Genomic DNA, 19,291 nt, shown 5'->3' on the forward strand with positions numbered 1-19,291 from the left:
AGTATCAGTTTAAGACTGGCATTTACTGTTTGAGAATATTAGAAGTGTCATGTACTTTATGAATTATCTCTGTGATTATTAAAGTAAAACACTGCAGGTTAATGGGGTAAAATACTAATGAACAAGTCATTTTCACCATACTTTCTCAGTTCATTGATTATATTATGACCTGCAAACGGATATAGACCATTTTGAGGGATGTAAACGAAAACAATGGTCCCAGCGTATTTCCTGTTTTATATTTTCGATTTCTATAGCTTCAGAGAATCCAAAAAGAGTCACATATGGATAAATAATGTTATGACAACTGTTTTAACATTAAGTTATGATTGAATTGCTTCTTGTTACAGTTATGAAGTAGTTTGATAACTAGCAGGACATGTTCATGGGCCAATGACATCACATTGAAATGGTTTATATTTTGTATTTCAGGGTTTCTGAAAGTTTGTTTAAAAATGACACATTATTCTATTAAATGCAGCATGTGCTAATTTGCAGTTCTTTCACCAATGTTAGATTTTAAAGTTCTTCTTTTTGACACACAGTTGAGGACAACAGTATTAGCCCTCCTATAGAATTTTTATTCATTCATTAATTTTCTTTCGACTTAATCCCTTTATTCATCAGGGGTCACCACAGCGGAATGAACCGCCAACTTATCAAGCATATGTTTTACACAACCGATGCCTTTCCAGCTGCCACCCAGCACTGGGAAACATCCATGCACACTCACTTAGTTTATTCAGTTCACCTATAACCCATGTGTTTGGATTGTTTAATTAACCGTTAGTTGTGCAGTTTAATTTACAGAATTTCTACAAAGCATGTTAGAGTTTTTTTAACAGGGGTGGTTTTTGGAATATTTGTTTATCACTCCATAATTCAGAAAATACTGCAAACAGCCAGGAAAAAAGATTCATGTTTGTAGATTGTAGCATAAAAGGCTGTATAACTGGGTTTTTGCAGGGTCTTAAAATATCTTAAATCTCAAAAATCTAAATTTGATTTACTGAAATATTGTGTTGTAGGTCTTTTCCTTTGTTCATGTATTGCTACCCAATCTGGCCATTAACACCCATAAAATCAATTTCAATAAAACGTCAAACTTTTTATTTTAAAAGGTCATTTTTAACTCTTTATTATAATGGTTTAATTATTTTCCTTACAATAACGTTTGTTTAAACGTGCTCCATGTATTTTTTGCTGAGGACACCGACCTGGACAGATTGTTGTGCATAGATTTAGTTTATGAAAGTTTTTAAAACTTTCAAAACATTTGTTAATTTTTTTAAAAAAATTATTTTAAAGAAATTTTATGTTGGAAAAAAAGTGTATGGATACAAGTAGAGCTTGCTTGTTTTACACAATATGTAAAAAAATTTTGCTAAGAAATATCCAAAATATTATTTTTTTATTATTAATTTATTATTGTATTATTTAATGTATTAAATTATAATAATTTTTTTTAATAGGGCAAATTAAAAAATTTTCCATCTGGGCCATTTGAAAAATTCTTCAGCCCTTTATGAGTCTAAAATTTCATTCATAATGGTCTTAAAAATGGCTTAAAGTCTTAAATTGAACTTGGTGAAACCTGCAGAAACCCTGATGTTAGCAGCCAAATGATGTGTTATGTGCATTATATTCCTCTGTATTTATATTATTTATATATATATATATATATATATATATATATATATATATATATATATATATATATATATATATATATATATATATATATATATATATATATATATATATTATAATTTTTTTTTATTTGTGTTTTTATATAATAAGAGCTGCTGAAGTGGAAATTTGTAGCTCAATGCAGGAGAAAAAAGCTATCTTTGAGAAAACAGCCTTAAAAATTGTAATTAAAATCAGTCACAAATTGATAAAGTGCAGCAAAACAATAATATAGTGGGCTGAAAAAGCACTTTCAGATTTTATTATTGATATATTCAGGGGAAAAAAACAACAATAACAAAAAATGTTGGCTTTTGCATATGTTTTGCATTATTATTTATGAATAAAATTTTCTTCTGTTAGTACAGTGGTTGAACCGCATCTCTGAATTTTCATTGCCAATTTTAGCCAATCATATTCATTTGTTTTGGGTCAATTTTAAATTTCCACAACCAGCGCACAGCCTCAGGGAAAGGAGATTAAATATACATCTTCATAACAAGAAAACTGATTTTAATACTATATATCACAGTTGAAACATCAATTTAGGACAGTGTTTCTAGTCTGCTGTGGGTTTGAGGAAGTTTAATAGTACATTAGCAGGATAATCTACTGTATGAATGATCTTAGTGTTTATTAAGCGAGGCACTAATGACTGGCTGGTTAAAGAGTTCTCATTTGGCTGTGGTGGGAGATCCAATGTCGTTGTTTTCTTTTGTGAAACTAGGGCTGCAGTCATTTGATAAACTTCCTATTTGAGCATTTCCATATCAATGAAGTCAGCAGATGTCACACTAACACTGATCTATCCATTCGGCATGCTCACTCAGCAAAGCGGAGAAACACACCGACTGCATGCAGTATGTGGGGGTGTCAGGGTTTTAGCATACATTATACATTTTAAGTAATGTATATTGTATATATAAATAATATTAGTTCAGTTTTTAAACAATCAAGATATTTTGGAAGGGTTAGGGTTATAGTCGTCACTAGTTATATAATGTATAAATCATTTTTATTCATTTCAGATATATCTCATTTTTGAGATGAAAAAAATACATAAAATTAAATGTATATTTACAATTTATTTACTTTGGAAAGTCGTCACTATATTATACAATATGTAAATGTTTTTTGTCATTTTTATTCATTTCAAATATATGTCATTTATAAAATCCATTACTTGAAATAAAATGCACATTTACTGAAATGGATTTTAAATATACAGTTGTCAGAATTAATAGCCCCCTGTTTATATTTTCCCCCAATTTTTGTTTAATGAAGAGAAGATTTTTTTCAACACATTTCTAAACATAATAGTTTTAATAACTCATTTCTAATAACAGATTTATTTTATCTTTGCCATGATGACAGTAAATAATATTTGACTAGATATTTTTCAAGACACTTCTATACAGCTTAAAGAGAGATTAAAGGCTTAACTAGGTTAACTAGGCAAGTTAGGGTAATTAGGCAAGTTATTATATAACGATGGTTTGTTCTGTAGACTATCGAAAAAAAATTGCTTAAAGGGGCTAATAATATTGACCTTAAAATGGTGTTAAAAAATTAAAAACTTCTTTTATTCTAGCCGAAATAAAACAAATAAGACTTTCTCCAGAAGAAAAAACATTATCAGACATACTGTGAAAATTTCCTTGCTCTGTTAAACATCATTTGGGAAATATTTAAAAAAGAAAAAAAAATTCAAAGGTGGGCGAATAATTCTGACTTCAACTATATATATATATATATATATATATATATATATATATATATATATATATATATATATATATATGATTCATAATGCTATTTGGCATTGCGTTATTATGGCTGTGCAGGGAGAAAGCAATTCCCTAAATTATAGACAAAGTATATTGTATTATACCCTGCACCACAAAACCAGTCTTCATTTGCAGAGGTATGTTTGTGAGAATAGCCATAAGTACATTGTATGGGTCAACAATATTGATTTTTCTTTGATGCCAAAAGTAATTGGACTATGAAGCAAAGATCATGTTCCATGAATACATTTTGTACATTTCTTACTGTAAATACATCAAATCTCTATTTGATTAGTGAGATGCATTACTGAACTCTTAATTTGGAGAATTTTAAGTTTAATTTGTTCAGTATCTAGATTTATTTGAACCCTCAGATTCAAGATATTGCATCTCAGCCAAATATTATCCTAATCCAATAAAGTGTACATCAATGGGAGGCTTATTATATATCAAACTTATAACTTAAAAGATGTCTTAATTTTTCCCATCATGCGTGTGTGTGTGGGTGCACTGTAGGAAATGCAGGGTTCCACACAATACCTTCATGTTGTTGTCCCAACACATTTTGCACATTTGATTAAATTAACTTAGTCGTTTTTTTTGTGTGTGTGATTATTTATTACAGCACAAAGCCAGCATGCATAGCTAGCAACAACTATACATAATAAAATACATAAAATAATAAATAACAATAAACAGGAAAAGAAAAAACTCTGGGGTGAGAAGTGACCTTTATACACCTCTAATATAATACTTTTTATCTTTCAGTCCACTTCTGTCTGGTTATTATATAAGAAATTTTCTCAATAAATCAGATCATACTTTGATTGTTTGGGGTTTGGCTCTGTTAATTCTTGCTGTAGAACGTTCTAACAGTGCAGTAGTTTTAGTTCAATAAGATACATTTTGTCAACTGGGAATGTGAGTTTATTCCAAATTTTAAATATTACTTTCTTGGCTGCAGTATGAAATATCCTTTGTTGGAAAGGGTTTAAGTTAAGATCATAATCATCAATCAATAAACAAATATTGGAGTGTTTAGGAATAAATGTATTATAAAATTCTGAGATAGTTTGAAAGGCCTTATCCCAAAATGTACTGACAAGTGGACATTCAAAAACATATGCATATACGGTTGAAATCAGAATAATTAAACCCCCTTTGAAATTCTTTTTCTTTTTAAAATATTTCCCAAATGATGTTTTACAGAGCAAGGAAATTTTCACAGTATGTCTGAAAATATTTTTTCTTCAGGAGAAAGTCTTACTTGTTTTATTTTGGCTAGAATAAAAGCAGTTTTTAATTTTTTAACACCATTTTAAGGTCAAATTAACTAGCCTCTAAGCTAATTTTTTTTGATAGTCTACAGAACAAACCATCGTTATACAATAACTTGCCTAATTACCCTAACCTGCCTAATTAACCTAATGAACCTAGTTAAGACTTTAAATGTCACTTTAAGCTGTATAGAAGTGTCTTGAAAAATATCTAGTCAAATATTATTTACTGTCATCATGGCAAAGATAAAATACATCAGTTATTAGAAATCAGTTATTAAAACTATTATAAACGGGACAAAAATAAACGGGGGATAATAATTCAGGGTGGGTTAATAATTCTGACTTCAACTGTATGTCCCCACAGAATTTGAATTATACAATGTACAAAAAGGGGTATAACCACTTCAGTCGGTGTAGCACGGAGTTGCATAAGCCTTGTTGTGGATCAGTTTATAGTGATGGGCAGGATTCCTGGACATCACCTGGATTCTTTCCCATAACTTAGTCATTTTTACAAATCTAACTAGATTGAACTTAATGCTATTAAGTTGTCTCGAAAAACCTTAAGATTTGTGTTGTTTCAACTCATTTTAAGTACGTAGTTTAAACAAGAAGCAAAAAAGCTACCTATTAAAACTATTTGCAAGTTCGCTACTAGTTCACCGTAATACTATTAACCAAGGCTGTGCAAGTAACTGAAATTTGGTTTAGATTTTGGCCTCCAGGATTATGAGAAACAATAATCAAGATAAAAGAGTTACTTTGCGTCACACACCTCTCTAAATTTCTCTACATTCATACCTCCTCAAAGCCTGACTGCAGTAAAGTCATGTAAATTTTGCAGCATGGGATTTGATTGTTATTTGCATTATTAAGTGTTTACATTACATTATGAAGTACTTTATTCATTTTTTAATTAAGTACTTTTTTTAAAGCGAAACATAATTTGTGCTGTTCAGGATGTATGTCTCCACCAACGTCAAGAGCAAATCTACGCCCTTGGATTTACGAATAAACCTTGCCACTGATGATTACTATCAAATTAAAACATGAGAATATATGCTAGTGCACTGAAAATAAATTATTCTGAGAGTTTACAATTTTTTTGTAAGTTAACTGGTTGCAAACTATTTTTATGGGCTGAATTTAAGCAAACAAATTAAGATGAACATTACTAAATTGAATTTGTTTAAATTCAGCCTACATACATTGTTAGCAACCAGTAACAAATAGTAAATTCAATGAATTATTTGTTTACCTATCACAAAGAAAACACTAGATTTTACTGTTTAAATGTACTGTAAGTTTTAAACATCACTTATATTTTCAGAGCACCTCTCGCTTGTGTTTATTCAGAAGGTGGCGCAAATGTAAACTTTATAAGTGTAAAGAGCTTACCATAAGAACTGAATGTACTCTCGAGGCTCCTGTCAAACGCTGCTAACCAACAGGGGGCGTGGTTTCCTTTGATAGGTGAGCGCAGAGCTCCGCCGGATTGGTTTGCTCGCTTTATCAGTCACGCCCCCTCCGGAGAGGGGCGGGAGCCGCGCGCAGATCCCACGTGTGACGCTAGCGCTCCCGGTTCGGTAATATTCCTTGAGCTGGGGCTGCAGTGCCCGTGTGTGTGTGTATGCATGTGTTTGGAGTTGGTTGGGCTTTGAGCAATGGAAGCGGACGCGAGTCAAGTCACCTCTGGAAGCCTGAACGATTCGCAACACGACCCGGGGTAAGAAGACAGGACGAGTTTGTGTTTGGAGTTTGATTGTGTCCGTGCTCGCGCAGTTCTGCTGATGTTTTTGATTGATAGGTCATTTCTAACGGCTCCTTTCAGCTCCGGTTGCTCGTAGGTCTCTGCTTAAATGAGCCGTTTACGCGGAAAATGGCCGTTTTGACAACTGGAGTCACTTATACCTTGTTTTCTCCTTACAGTAAAATGTTTATCGGTGGACTCAGCTGGCAAACCTCACCAGGTAAGGACATTTTCTAGTGTTTCAGAGTTGTTTCGCGTCGTATTTCTCTGTCGGACGCGATGAGACTGCGTGTGTGTTGTGTTTGTGTCGTTGCGCACAAGGTTATTGTGATTTCTAGTCATCTGACACTAAAAGCGAGCGACGCGACAAAACTTGAACGCTCTCATTATAATCAATGAAGTGTGAAGCGCGCGACCTTCGCTGATTATAACGACAGCTCCGCAGGCTTCATCGCGTCGCTTACTTGCGGGGTAGACACACGGTCTAATAACCCTCTTGTGTCCTTGTGTTTTGTTCAGACAGCCTTAGGGACTATTTCTGCAAATTCGGGGAGATCAGAGAATGTATGGTGATGCGCGACCCCACCACCAAACGCTCCAGGTAAACACACGTGCTTCAGTTTTGTGTCCTCCGTGTTCCGCTGTTATGTGTTAGGAGCAGATGAAGAAGAGCTCGACCGAACGCTGATTCATAATGCTATTTGACATTGAGTTGAGACATTAAGGCTGTGCAGGGAGAAAGCAGTTCCCTAAATTATAGACAAAGTAATATTTGTTGTTTGTTTATAATGTAATGTCACCCTGGAGCACAAAACCAGCTTTATTTTGCGGCAGATATGTTTGTGAGAATAGCCAAAAATACATTGTATGGGTGAACATTATCGATATTTTAAAATGTTCAAAATCATTGGACTATGAAGTAAAGATGATGTTTCATGAATATTGTGCATTTTTCTTGCTGTAAATATATCAACTCAATTTTATTAGTGAGATGCATTGCTGGACCCTTCTTTTGGAGAAGTTTAAACATGGATTTTCTCAGTATCAAGATTTTTTTTGAACCCTCAGATTCAATATGAAGAGTTCATATGCAAAAACCTCTAAATGCCATATGAAATTTTCTTCTAAAATTAGCGTTTTTTTTTCAACCTCCTGTGTGTATGCTCAGTAAATCCACTTTTATTGCAAGAAATATGTTCTTTGCATTGACTTTTTAAAATGAAATAACTGCACAAAATGTTGAAGGCTGGGAAAAATGATCGTTTAAAAAGAAAATTTCAGATGGCACATAAAGGTTTTTTCATCTGAACTCTTCATATATTCAAGTAGTTTTATCTCAGCCAAATATTGTCCCACCCCAACATCCCTATCCCAGGTAGACATCAGTGGAAAGCTTATTTGTTCCACTTTTCAGACAATGCATGAATATCAATTCCTCAAAATTGACACTTATGACTGGTTTTGTGGTTCAGGGTCACACACCTGTATGGCTGTCTAGGAATGTGTTTGAATAGGATGTTAATATTTGCGTTAAAATAATACACATTTCTATTTTGTTGTCTAAAAACTAATATACTGTAAACTATGAACCCTGAGGCCACACATCATATGTTGTTTTAAAGATGAAAGCAAAGCATAAAATTGAAATAATCCATAGCATTAAAAATGATTCATCACAAATGAAGATTTATTTATTTATTTATATTGAGATCCAGTTGAATGTTCCCTCATTTAGCATTCATTAGCATTGTAGAAGCGGCATTAAAATGTTGTATTTCAGATGTGCCTTTTTACAGCTTTAGTAACTGGTGGCTGAAAAAAAAAACACAGTTAAAAAAAAAAAGCAAAATATTTATTTAAAACCGTATCCTACCTTTTTAAAAAATGTATTAATTCTAATTATTCCACAAAGTGTTTAACCATACTTGATGTCAATGCATGTCTGACTGCGTATAATCCTTAAATGTACCTTTATTTTTTGAGAAAGTGAACTCATGATGAACACTGCTATTGACTTTTGTTGTTTCTATTATACCAACTAGTCCAAGAACCTTTTGAATCTCATATAAAAGGCATTAGCTGAATTTATTGTGCTCAACTCGCAGTTTCAGAACTTTGCACAGAGAACAATAATACAGATAAAAGGTACCAAGGACTAAAGAGTCTAAAAATGAGAGTTGTGGTTGAATGGCTGCTGAAGAAAACTAAAAACTTGAGCTTAATTTTGCCAGATTATGACACAAGTAGTTTAAATGACAGAATTTGTCAATTCCAGTATGTATGGGCTGCACAATATTTGAAAAAAAAAGGACGTTGCTAATATATATTACAATGTGAATATATTTCATACATCTGCATAAAACACAATTAACAATTTGCAAGCATAGATGGAAACAATAGAACAAAGAAACTTTTTTTATTTTTGTATTTTATGTTTTTCTATGGAGTTTAAGAACATAAACCTTTATTGAATAACATTATATTGCCTTTATTGTATAAATAAATACAATTGAATCTTCATTAAATCTTTAAACTTTAGAATTTTTTGGTTAAAACTCACTTTATCTTAATCACAGTTCCTTAAAACGCATCCAAATGAAAATCTTTTACTGTGTTGGGGTTCAAGTTTGCGATGACTTCACAAATCATGTTCTGATATGTTGTTCCTATTCATTGGAATCACAACTCAAAATTGCAGATCCTGCGATATCGATGCTAAAACGATATATTGTGCAGCCCTAGTATGTATGTTTGTGTAAATCTATATATGTATTTATCTACTGTAAATGCTTGTGCAGACCTGTCGGTTGTTGTCTACCTGTGTGCTTTTAATGTTGTGTCCATCATGTGTTTGTACAGCATATGTACATGAGTTTGTCAAAGTAATGTTATATACTCTGTATATTAGATGCAAGATTTTGACTTTATTGCTTACATTTTGGAATATTATGTATGAAAATCAAATCAAAAAATTTTCAGTATTACTAACAGGTAATTTATGTTTTAAAATGAAGTAACACTTATTTTGACCTGTACTTAATGAAGTATGTAAATGAGCATGCTATTATTATTACTATTATTAAATTAATGCAAATTGTTAAAGATTTCTTGCTGACGAATGGGCAAAAGGCTATGTATAAAGATGTAAAATGACTTTAATTATTATTTTGGGCTGCACTTTGATCCTTAGTCTTTTAAAATGTCATTAAATGATGTGTTAAAAATGACTGACAAGATTTTTGGATATGTAAACCTCTTTTTTTTGCATCTTTGGCCCATATACTTTCTACAAGGGCATAGGAAAGGTTTGGAAAATGTAGCAGCGACAGATTAAGGCATTGAAAAGTTATAATTATCTCTCAAAAACAAGTGGAAATTTCTGAAAATGTCATAATGATTGCAACACCCCTGCCTTCACCGAGCGTATCAGCGAAATATACAAGAGTGCTTTTTGTATGCTGTCACCATTTTTTCCTGCCTCTTCTGTGGTTATCTCCTGACCTTCACCGTGTTTCGTGTTTTTATTCCACAGAGGGTTTGGCTTCATCACGTTTGCAGATGTTTCCAGTGTAGATAAAGTCTTAGCTCAACCACACCACGAATTAGACTCCAAGACGGTATGTATCACTTCATAACGTTTGGGTTCTGTAACCGTGAGAATAGAGAGAGTGCGCATTGAAACAGATGTCATTCAGATGAAGTTCTTTCCCACAGAGTTTTTCATTTCCTTTCTCATCTCTGTTTATTTCCTGTGTCTTTATTAAAACGCTGCTTTTTCATAGGCTAGAGTGGACTGAGTGCACTTGCATATCAGGGATTAACAGTATGGACAGCCTAAGGGCAGTGTACAAGATATTGGAAGAGATGTAAACTGAAACATTTGGATTTAATTTAGTGATAGTACATCATGGATAATAAGAATTTCGAGAATGATTTGTGGTCGTTTTGAAAGCATTAATTAGAAATGTGTGGACAAATCGGTAAAATGTTAGACTTGTTTATGCAAGAATTACGTATAATGTAGCTACTGTATCATTTATATTATAAGCTAATTATTTTAATTCAAGGATATGGTGTTAACAAAAATGACCATTGCATTGTTTGGGAGGGGGTTCTGTAAATGTCAGGCAAGTTAAAGGGATAGTTCACCCAAAACTGATAAATCTGTCACTTGTCAAATACCTCTCTGTGTTTTTTTTCTGCTCTGTTAACAGTTTTTAACTGTAATATGAACTCTCTTACTATAATTCAAAGTTACATTGTGAAAATTACTATTTATTATACCGTAAATATATATCTCAATGCTATAGTCGCATATACAGCAAGATAAATGGTGTTGTAAATATACAGGGCTTGAAATTGACCTTTTTGCATGGTAGCACTGGTGCTCCTAACTTAAATTTAGGCTCATATCCAGACCTTTACATTATTGCGGCTGTAGCTCTCTGTCATCTGAAGGAAGACATTGACTGAGTGATTGACAGCTGATATTAACCAATCCATTCGCGTTCAGTTCAAGAGCAGTGGGTCGGTCAGAGGAGCTTGAAGGTGGGGCAAGCACTGGGGGCTTTGTTTACTGCAGCAAGTTGACATATCAACTAGTTTTAACCATTCCTGAGTGCTGCATTTTTAGCGTTTCAGTTGCAAAGATGCGTTCTGCATGAACGTCTCCTAAATACGTATGCATTGAAAACTGGTTGCACGGCAACAATTTTATGCACTCGCTCAAATGCTCCCAAATATATTTTGAGGTCGCATAGGTTTTGGCCACATATACGACCAAAACGGTTGCACTTTCGAACCCTGATGCACTATTATTGCTCTAATTAATTTACAGCAAGTTACTGGTGATACTACCAAGTACTTAGTGGTTGCTGCCAGTAAGTTACTGTAGATTCTAGAGGAAAATTAGTTTTGAAAAATGTTGTACCCACTAATTCCATAGGATTTGTTTTTCTCTAATATAAAAGTCAATGGTTACAGGTTTCTAACATTCTTCATAATATCATCTATTGTGTTCAACAGAGAAATACATTGTTAATGGTGTGCAAGCACTGAGTGAGTGCGTTTTCAGTTTTGCGTGAACTATTCCTTTAAGTAGAATAACTCTTATTATTTAATTGTGCTCAAAACAAAATGTTGTGTAATCATTAAAGGCATAATTCACCCAAAACTTACAATTCTGTCGTTTACCCTGTTTACTTGTTCCAAACCTGTTTCACTGTTTCTTCTGTTAAACACACGAATATATTTCGAAGAAAGTTGAAAACCTGTAACCATTGACTTCCATAGTAGGAAAAACAAATACGGAAGTCAATGGTTACAGGTTTTTGAGTTTCTTCAAAATATCTTTATTATTGTTCAACAGAAAAAAGAAACGCACAAAGGTTTGAAATAGGGCTGCATGATAGTGGAAAAATCTGATATTGCGAATATTTTATTTTTCTGCAATACATAATGCAATATGAATACAGGTAGTTTAAATGGCTCTATTTGACAGTTTTCTGATGAGTCAAACAGTATTCAGGTACAGAAATTGAATAATTGCAATGGGAAAATGCTTTTATTACTTTGTCTCGTTTCTAGTTCATATATATCCAAGAGCAGGTTCTTTTTCCTTGCTCCAAGAATTTTTTTGATAGTTGGACTTTTTTGTTGTTTTCATCGTCAGAAGAAATAGGTGAAAACTAAGAGTTTTACCCCTAAACCAAGCTAAATTATCTGTCAGCGGGAAAAATCTGCCAAAGTGAAAATGTTGTTTTCACTTTGAAATGCAGACATTTGGAGTAGAAACAAGACAATTCTAAGAGAGCATTAATCGGATAAATACAGTGATTAAATACAATTCTGTAGCACCTGGTCAACTATAATTCAGACTCAAGAAAGGGTTGGGCGATGTTTCACATTAGACATCGTACAATGCCAAATTGATTGATATCGCGATGGACAATGACATCGTCATTGTAGGCGGCAGTGAATTAAGTATTCATGAATAATTACTTAATTCATAACGAATTAATTATTTGTAGCCTACCGTTTCAACTACACGACCCGCGTGGTCTTTGTTTTACCCATAAGTAATCAAAGCATAAATGAATAAAGATAAGTTACACACAAATTACCACCTGTCAATCACTTTTTTTCCGTGGGACTCTGGCATGAATAGGCAGAGTGATCTGTGTCGTTAAAAACTAAGACCTATTAGTGTAAACTGGGCCTAAGTGTGTGTTTTTTGTGAGTGTGTTGCTGTTGCGACGGTGGCAGGGTGGAGGATCGCGATGCCGGCTCAGCATCGTGATGTCTACCTGCCATCGGCGATGGACTATGGCATCATCTATGGACCTAACTCAACATTGCATATCTTTGCAGATGCACACATTGTGATATTGATGCTGAAATGATATATTGTGCAGCCCTAGTTTGAAACCACTTAAGGGTAAATAAATTGGAAATTTTCATTGTTGGGTGAACTGTCCCTTTAAGTTGGCATCTATGAAGATTGTGTTTAGACTGACATTCAATCAAGGACTCTGAGCCAAATTCTGTGGAAATAACTGAAAGGTAAGTTTTATAAACTGATCTCATCCTGAACTGAAGGGACACACTCGGATTTCCCCTTTCTTTCCGCACATGTACTTCCCACCCACATGGATTTGATGTTTCTTTTTGCACGTCTTCATATATTGAACTGTCATTCTGTACTAGATTTAATTTAAACTCTGTTCACTCTGCTCACTTTTTATACTCTCTTCAATTGTGTACAGATTACACAATTGAAAAACAAACTATGCTTTTAAAAAAAGGACCCCTGTAGTTGATAAATGTGAACATTCATAATGGAAATGTATAGATACATCAGTCAGTGTGGTGGCATTCTGAAAATGACACTTCTCCGCCATGCGTTGATTTTTCTTTAGTATGTTTAGTTTATATATAAAAAAAGAAACTTAAATGTCAGACAAACTGCGCCGAACACCTGGAGCGACTACACCACACGCTGTCTTCATTCTCCTAGTCTTCTGTGCTCCAGAAACACTCGCGTGTCTAACGCTGTCTGTAAATCTGACGGTAATGAATAATTACGACTGGCAGTGAGGTTTCAGGGCTGTGCTGTGTGTCGCTCGTATTCAGCTGAAATCAGATTTCTGTGAGCTTTTTATCGCAGTAGGGGGTTGTTATCTCGTCTTCTGCAATCAGTGCTGAGTTTTGTACAGTGTACAGGAACAGTAAACACTTTGAGTGATGTCTTTTTGAAGAGGAACTTTTGGGAGAGGATGCGTCTACCAGGCGTTTTTGAAAAATCATAGGCTTAAAACTCTGTGAACTATCTAGTAAGATGACATTCTAGGAACTTCACTGCCACAGCGAGACACTGGGCTGTTTTGGAAGAGTTTGGATAAAAGCTGGTTTAGGTTTTTTGTTTTTGTATAAAATGGGTCTCACTAGTCCACTTCACATCTAGCATTAAAGGGATAGTTCACCCTAAAAGGGAAATTTGCTCTGTGTACCTACCCTCAGGCCATCCAAGATGTAGGTGACTTTTTCTTTTTCAGTAAAACATTAAAGATTTGGAGATGAAACCATGTCTCTTGGTGATTCAAAAATGCAGTCTTAAAGGAACACTCCACTTTTTTGGAAATAGGCAAATTTTACAAGTCACCAAGTAAAACGAGTTTTTGCAAGCCCTATGGGATTATAAAATAACTTAATTTTCTGCCAGTTTTGGCACAAAATGAAACCTAAAGAAGAGTCCAGCTTTTTAAAAGAAAAATGATTTGAAACCCTTTATTTTAAATTGAGTGAGATGCTATTGGTCTTATCCGATTCAATTATGTACGCTTCGCTAAAAGTGCTCCTGCCAGACAAAAAGGCTGCGTCCAAAATTGCATTCTTCTCTGTAGATACTGCATTTGAATTTGAGTTTACTGCTCAACTGTTAGAAAAGTATGTTCTATACCAGGGGTGTCCAAACTCGGTCCTGGAGGGCCGGTGTCCTGGAGAGTTTAGCTTCAACCCCAATCAAACACACCTGAACTAGCTAAGCAAGCTCTTACTAGATGTACTAGAAACTTCCTGGCAGATGTGTTGATGCAAGTTGGAGATGAACTCTGCAGGACACCGGCCCTCCAGGAACGAGTTTTGACACCCCTAATCTATACATAATAAATGGAACTCTGACGTATTATGCCATTTTGTCATGATCACTTGGTCAGCTGCATCGCTTCAATTTCTTTTAAAATTTATCTTGCTGTGCATCACAGGATAGCGTAGCGTGCATTGCGTACTTCAGAATCTCGCCCGATGTAGTAGGTAATCTAGGTACTTCTCGACTACTGTTTTTTTTTTTTTTAATTCTATGAATACTACTTGGCTTGCATACTGTTTTTAATGTACTATATAGTTTGGGAGTATGCGATTTCAAACGCAGCCCAAGATTGGCTGAATGCATTCAAAAATGGTAAATCTCAACTGCTGAACTCTTGGGGGGTTCAATTCAAAAACAAAAAAGGATCCTATAGATCTTTTATGGCCTGAGGTTAAAATGTTTAGGGATGAACCAAATTGTCAGCCTAAAAAAATCAGTTTTTGGCTGATAAGGGAAAATGGCCAAAAGTTATGCTGTCGCATTGTCACTGGACGGAGTGAAGAAGCTTTCACACTGGACAAGGAAATCTCTGCGCTATGAAACCCATTCATTTCAATGCACTATGAAAAAGCTGTTTAGTTGCTGCATTGACCACACTCTGTTGCTCTTGCACTTCGCTCAAAGTTCAAATGAGCTTAATATTCCGCTCTGTGGATATTCCAATCCTGAACCCATTTACTTATGGATGAAGTGTACATGCTCACCAAAAAAGCAAAGTGTGCTCAATTAACATCCCGACAGGACATTTTATGAATAGTATACTTGTTTCTGCTGCTTGCAATAGCACTACTGTGCTGTCATGACAATGCTGGTAAAATGGTGCCTCACACTCGTTCACTGTCAATAAAATGTGCTTATTTTATTGACGTTGTGTTTTTTGAAATCAGTACAGTCTGAGTTGAACTTTCTCTAAGATTTATGAATAAATAATTTGGTGCGACAGAGCTTATTGAGAACTTGGTCACAAATGCATCCCCTGTGATTTTGGTTGAACAACTTTATTTTATGTAAATGTTATATAATATGTTGTGCTTTTGGTCCTTTTTACACTCGTATTTTAACATTGTCTGCTTGTGATCAGATGCGCCAAAAAGGATGTTAACACCAGATTTAACAGAGGCCACTATCTGAAAGCAATAAAAGGCTACTAACACATTAAATTGTTACTGCTGAGATGGGAGAAGCTCAGTAATTGCTTCATCTTGAAATACACAGGACTTTATTTACACAACGTGTGCTTGAGTCTAAATTACATATTGGCTTAATAACTGCTGTCTGCTGTTTTATTTAGATTATCACTAGGTTTTAAGATCTATATATTTTTTTTAAATGTCTATGATTAGATTGTCTGACTGAATGGCTGTGACCACAGTTGTATCAGCAGTGTTAGCATAACCACTGTTTGTACTAATAGGACTAATAAGTGATGACCTCTGAGGTTCCCATAAATGCAACGTATCGATTTGATTGGAAATCAGACAACTGGATCATTTGTAAATGTGTAAACTCAATGCGGAGCCTTTATTTATAGACCCAGTAAACACTCAAATGGCGTTCAGTTTATCTGTACATTAATCAGAATGGGATGTTTGCTCTCAGGCTGTATGGGGAAAAAAAGGGCTCTTAATTTCTTCTGATTTGAAATTCAAAGCGTAATATTGTTTCTGCTCACACGGGCTTGTTTCTATGGAGTAATTGAGGTTGAATTGGTTAAGCCTCAGGCTAATTGCTAAAACGAATCGCTACATGAAATTCATCACTGAGAAGGTTTCCATACCCAGGTGTTACAAAATCCATCTCTCTAATTGACCTGATTTGGGGAGATAACAATCACAGCTCAGTCAAATGGAATTATGGGAGAAAAAAAAGTTCAGTGGACATCAGTGTGTCATTTCAGAGAATAATTATGCTCCTGGCATCCCAGCGAAAGGACAGATCTATATTTTAAACGGCCAATATATTCATATAAACAACACTTGTGTAGAATAAGCAGAGAAATGATTCCTTGTCCAGCAAAAGAGTGTGTGTGTTTTATTTAGAAAGACTCTGTCTGTAATGATACACACTTATATGCTGCAAAGCCCTCAGGCAAACGTTCAAATCTACACTAGGAGTTTTGCTACAATCTGAAGTCTTTGCCTTGCTGAACATGGACAAGTAATTTCCTGCAAGAGCCCAATTTCGATCTGTTTATGTTTTTCCTCTTGACTATGTCTGGCTGTATGAGATTGTTCGAAACTCCTCTTTATAAGAGGCTGTATTAAGGCGAAGGCAAGACAGTGTGACACTGGAGCATGAAATAGTTTCTCTGATAATTCTTTCTGTCTGCACACCTTCGGCAGATGGAGCACAAACTCAAATTAACAAGATGACAAGCCAAAGAGTTAATGTCATCCTTCTAGTGTGGCCCATCCATGCTCGTAATTTTTCATTCCATAGCTCGATGGCGTTGATAATTTCTCAAAGTGTGAAAGGCTTTATTGTAATGAATTTAGCTCTGGGTAACTGCATTCAAATATGACTTTGCTTTCTTTTCTCATCATCATCATCTCTCTTTCTTTCTCTGTTTGTGCACAGATTGATCCTAAGGTCGCCTTTCCTCGACGTGCTCAACCCAAGGTCAGACTTTCCAAGCTTTTGCTGTTTTTGCTTTTTAAATGTTTTGTTTTGTGCTGCAGACCTATGCATTGTAGTGCGGTCAGTGATGCGTGTGTCCATCTGAAGTGATTTGCAGGGATTTGTGGGTAGTGCTCTTGATTAAGTGACAGTGTGTTGGTCTCTTTTGTGCTAATGCAGTTCTTCCTCTTTGCTCTGTAAATTGGTCTGAAGCTCAGAGTGTCCGCCCAAGTGCTGCTGTCCACTCTGCCAGGTTCCTTCTTTTCTGTCCCACAACAAACACAGATCGATAATGGATTTTTGTTCTTTTTTTTTTCTTGGTTTTGAGTGCCTCACAGATGACTTTTTTCTTAGCTGAATGGCTCAGGTTTCAGACAGGAGGAAAGTGCTCTGATCCAGGGCATGTCTTCGAAATCTGCTGGCATGCATTTCCAAAATTTCCAGACAGTTCCTTCCCCTTCCTTATTTGCTGGTTTTGGTCTCTTAACCTTTTCTTTTGCAACATCAAGAACGGCTCAGACGTTCCCCCCACCTCCTCCGGTCCCTAGATTCCTGTTGAAACAAAGAAAATACATTTTGCTCCAAGGCAGCACTGTTATTTTTTTAACGTTTGTTTTTTTTGGTGGACCCCCTAAACAATATGAACTCCCCTGCAGACGGCAGGTTATGAGAACTGAATTGTCAATTTCAGGGAGACACAGACAGGTTTCTCTCTCTCTCCTGTACCATTTTCAGTGCCTTTTTTCTTCTACCACAAAGGCAGATAAAGGCTAATACACTTCTGTAGTGTTATTTTGTAAGCAAACGTAAAAAAGCAAAGTGCATAAGTGCAGAAAGAACTGTATTTATTTTAGTGTGAAGCAGAGAACACGGATTTTAAGGGATCTTAAGGCAATAGGATTAAGGCAGATCTATTGGCATTGCACTGGCTTTTTTTTTTTTGCATGTAAAATTGATTTTAGACCGCAAGCAGTCAGCTAATCGTTCTTGTCACACATCTTGCCTGCACTCTGCTGAAACGGTGGTGCCTGTGTTTATTTCTCAGTGTGAGGTCCATGTCCGCTGGAGAATAAGAGGATTTTTTTGTAACATGATTGTGGCTCTTATGTTGTTTATGGACTCTTTGTAGATGTTCTGTGTTATTGCAGAGTGAAGTTTGTATGGTGGTTTGGAGAAATGTCATCGGTGTTGTTTGTATTAGATTTATGAATGGGTGTGGTGGCTTTAATGAGACTTAAGCAGTGGAATTCTGCTTTGAGTCATGATGTCATCAGTGATGTTATTTCAGATGGGTTTTTTGAAATTGTCATGTCTGAGGCTACATTTTTTTTTTTAAAATCCAAAATAAATTGTACTTTTTTTCACATAAATTTTCACAAATTTTCAAAAAATTACATTTACATGACATTTTCAAAAACAGTGTACATTTATAGATCCACAAAATTGCTGTATTAAACATGCCAGGCCAATATTTGGCGCTGTTACCTTGTTAGTAAACAGCACCTGTAACAAAGTGATGTTTTGCCATCGGTGGCTCAGTGCTGGTGTGTATGTTTCTAAACATGTAATATTCGAATGCATGACATTGTCATTGTCACTTGTTTTCGAGTGTTTACATTAGGGGGTTGCACAGATTAGTTGATTGGTCGACATTAATGCTCTACCATTACACTTTTTGATTAATGTTGACTAGTTGCGCTGCACAGATCACATGATTGTTGACTTGATCTACATGGCAAGTAAGGTCGGTCTGCGGACTGCAAAACAGGGGTGTAACATGAAGGTGCCGTAACTTGTAGTAGAGGCGTAACTTGAAGTTATTGAGACCCACATGTGAAAACTATGTTTTCAGCAAGATGGCACTGTACCCATTACAGTTATTAACGTGTACACTTACCAGTCCTAAACCCAACTATCATGGTTATTAACATGGACACCTTCCTCAACCCTAAATCCAATTGTCACAGTTATTAACGTGTACGCCTACCACAATCCTAAACCCAACCATCACCGTTAATAACGT

General features: G+C 35.0%; 1 protein-coding gene across 1 annotated transcript in view; it reads left to right on the forward strand.

The window, feature by feature from the left end:
* Positions 1-6,329: 6,329 nt before the first annotated feature.
* Positions 6,330-19,291, forward strand: part of msi2a (musashi RNA-binding protein 2a) — a 336,546-nt gene continuing 323,584 nt past the window's right edge. The window contains 5 exon segments of the mRNA XM_056467211.1: positions 6,330-6,482; positions 6,686-6,726; positions 7,026-7,107; positions 10,039-10,123; positions 17,230-17,271. Of these exon segments, the coding sequence (XP_056323186.1) occupies positions 6,421-6,482; positions 6,686-6,726; positions 7,026-7,107; positions 10,039-10,123; positions 17,230-17,271 (312 nt within the window). The 5' untranslated portion in view covers positions 6,330-6,420.

Source organism: Danio aesculapii, chromosome 10 (assembly GCF_903798145.1).
Source record: "Danio aesculapii chromosome 10, fDanAes4.1, whole genome shotgun sequence".
In the NCBI taxonomy this organism is placed as follows: domain Eukaryota; kingdom Metazoa; phylum Chordata; class Actinopteri; order Cypriniformes; family Danionidae; genus Danio; species Danio aesculapii.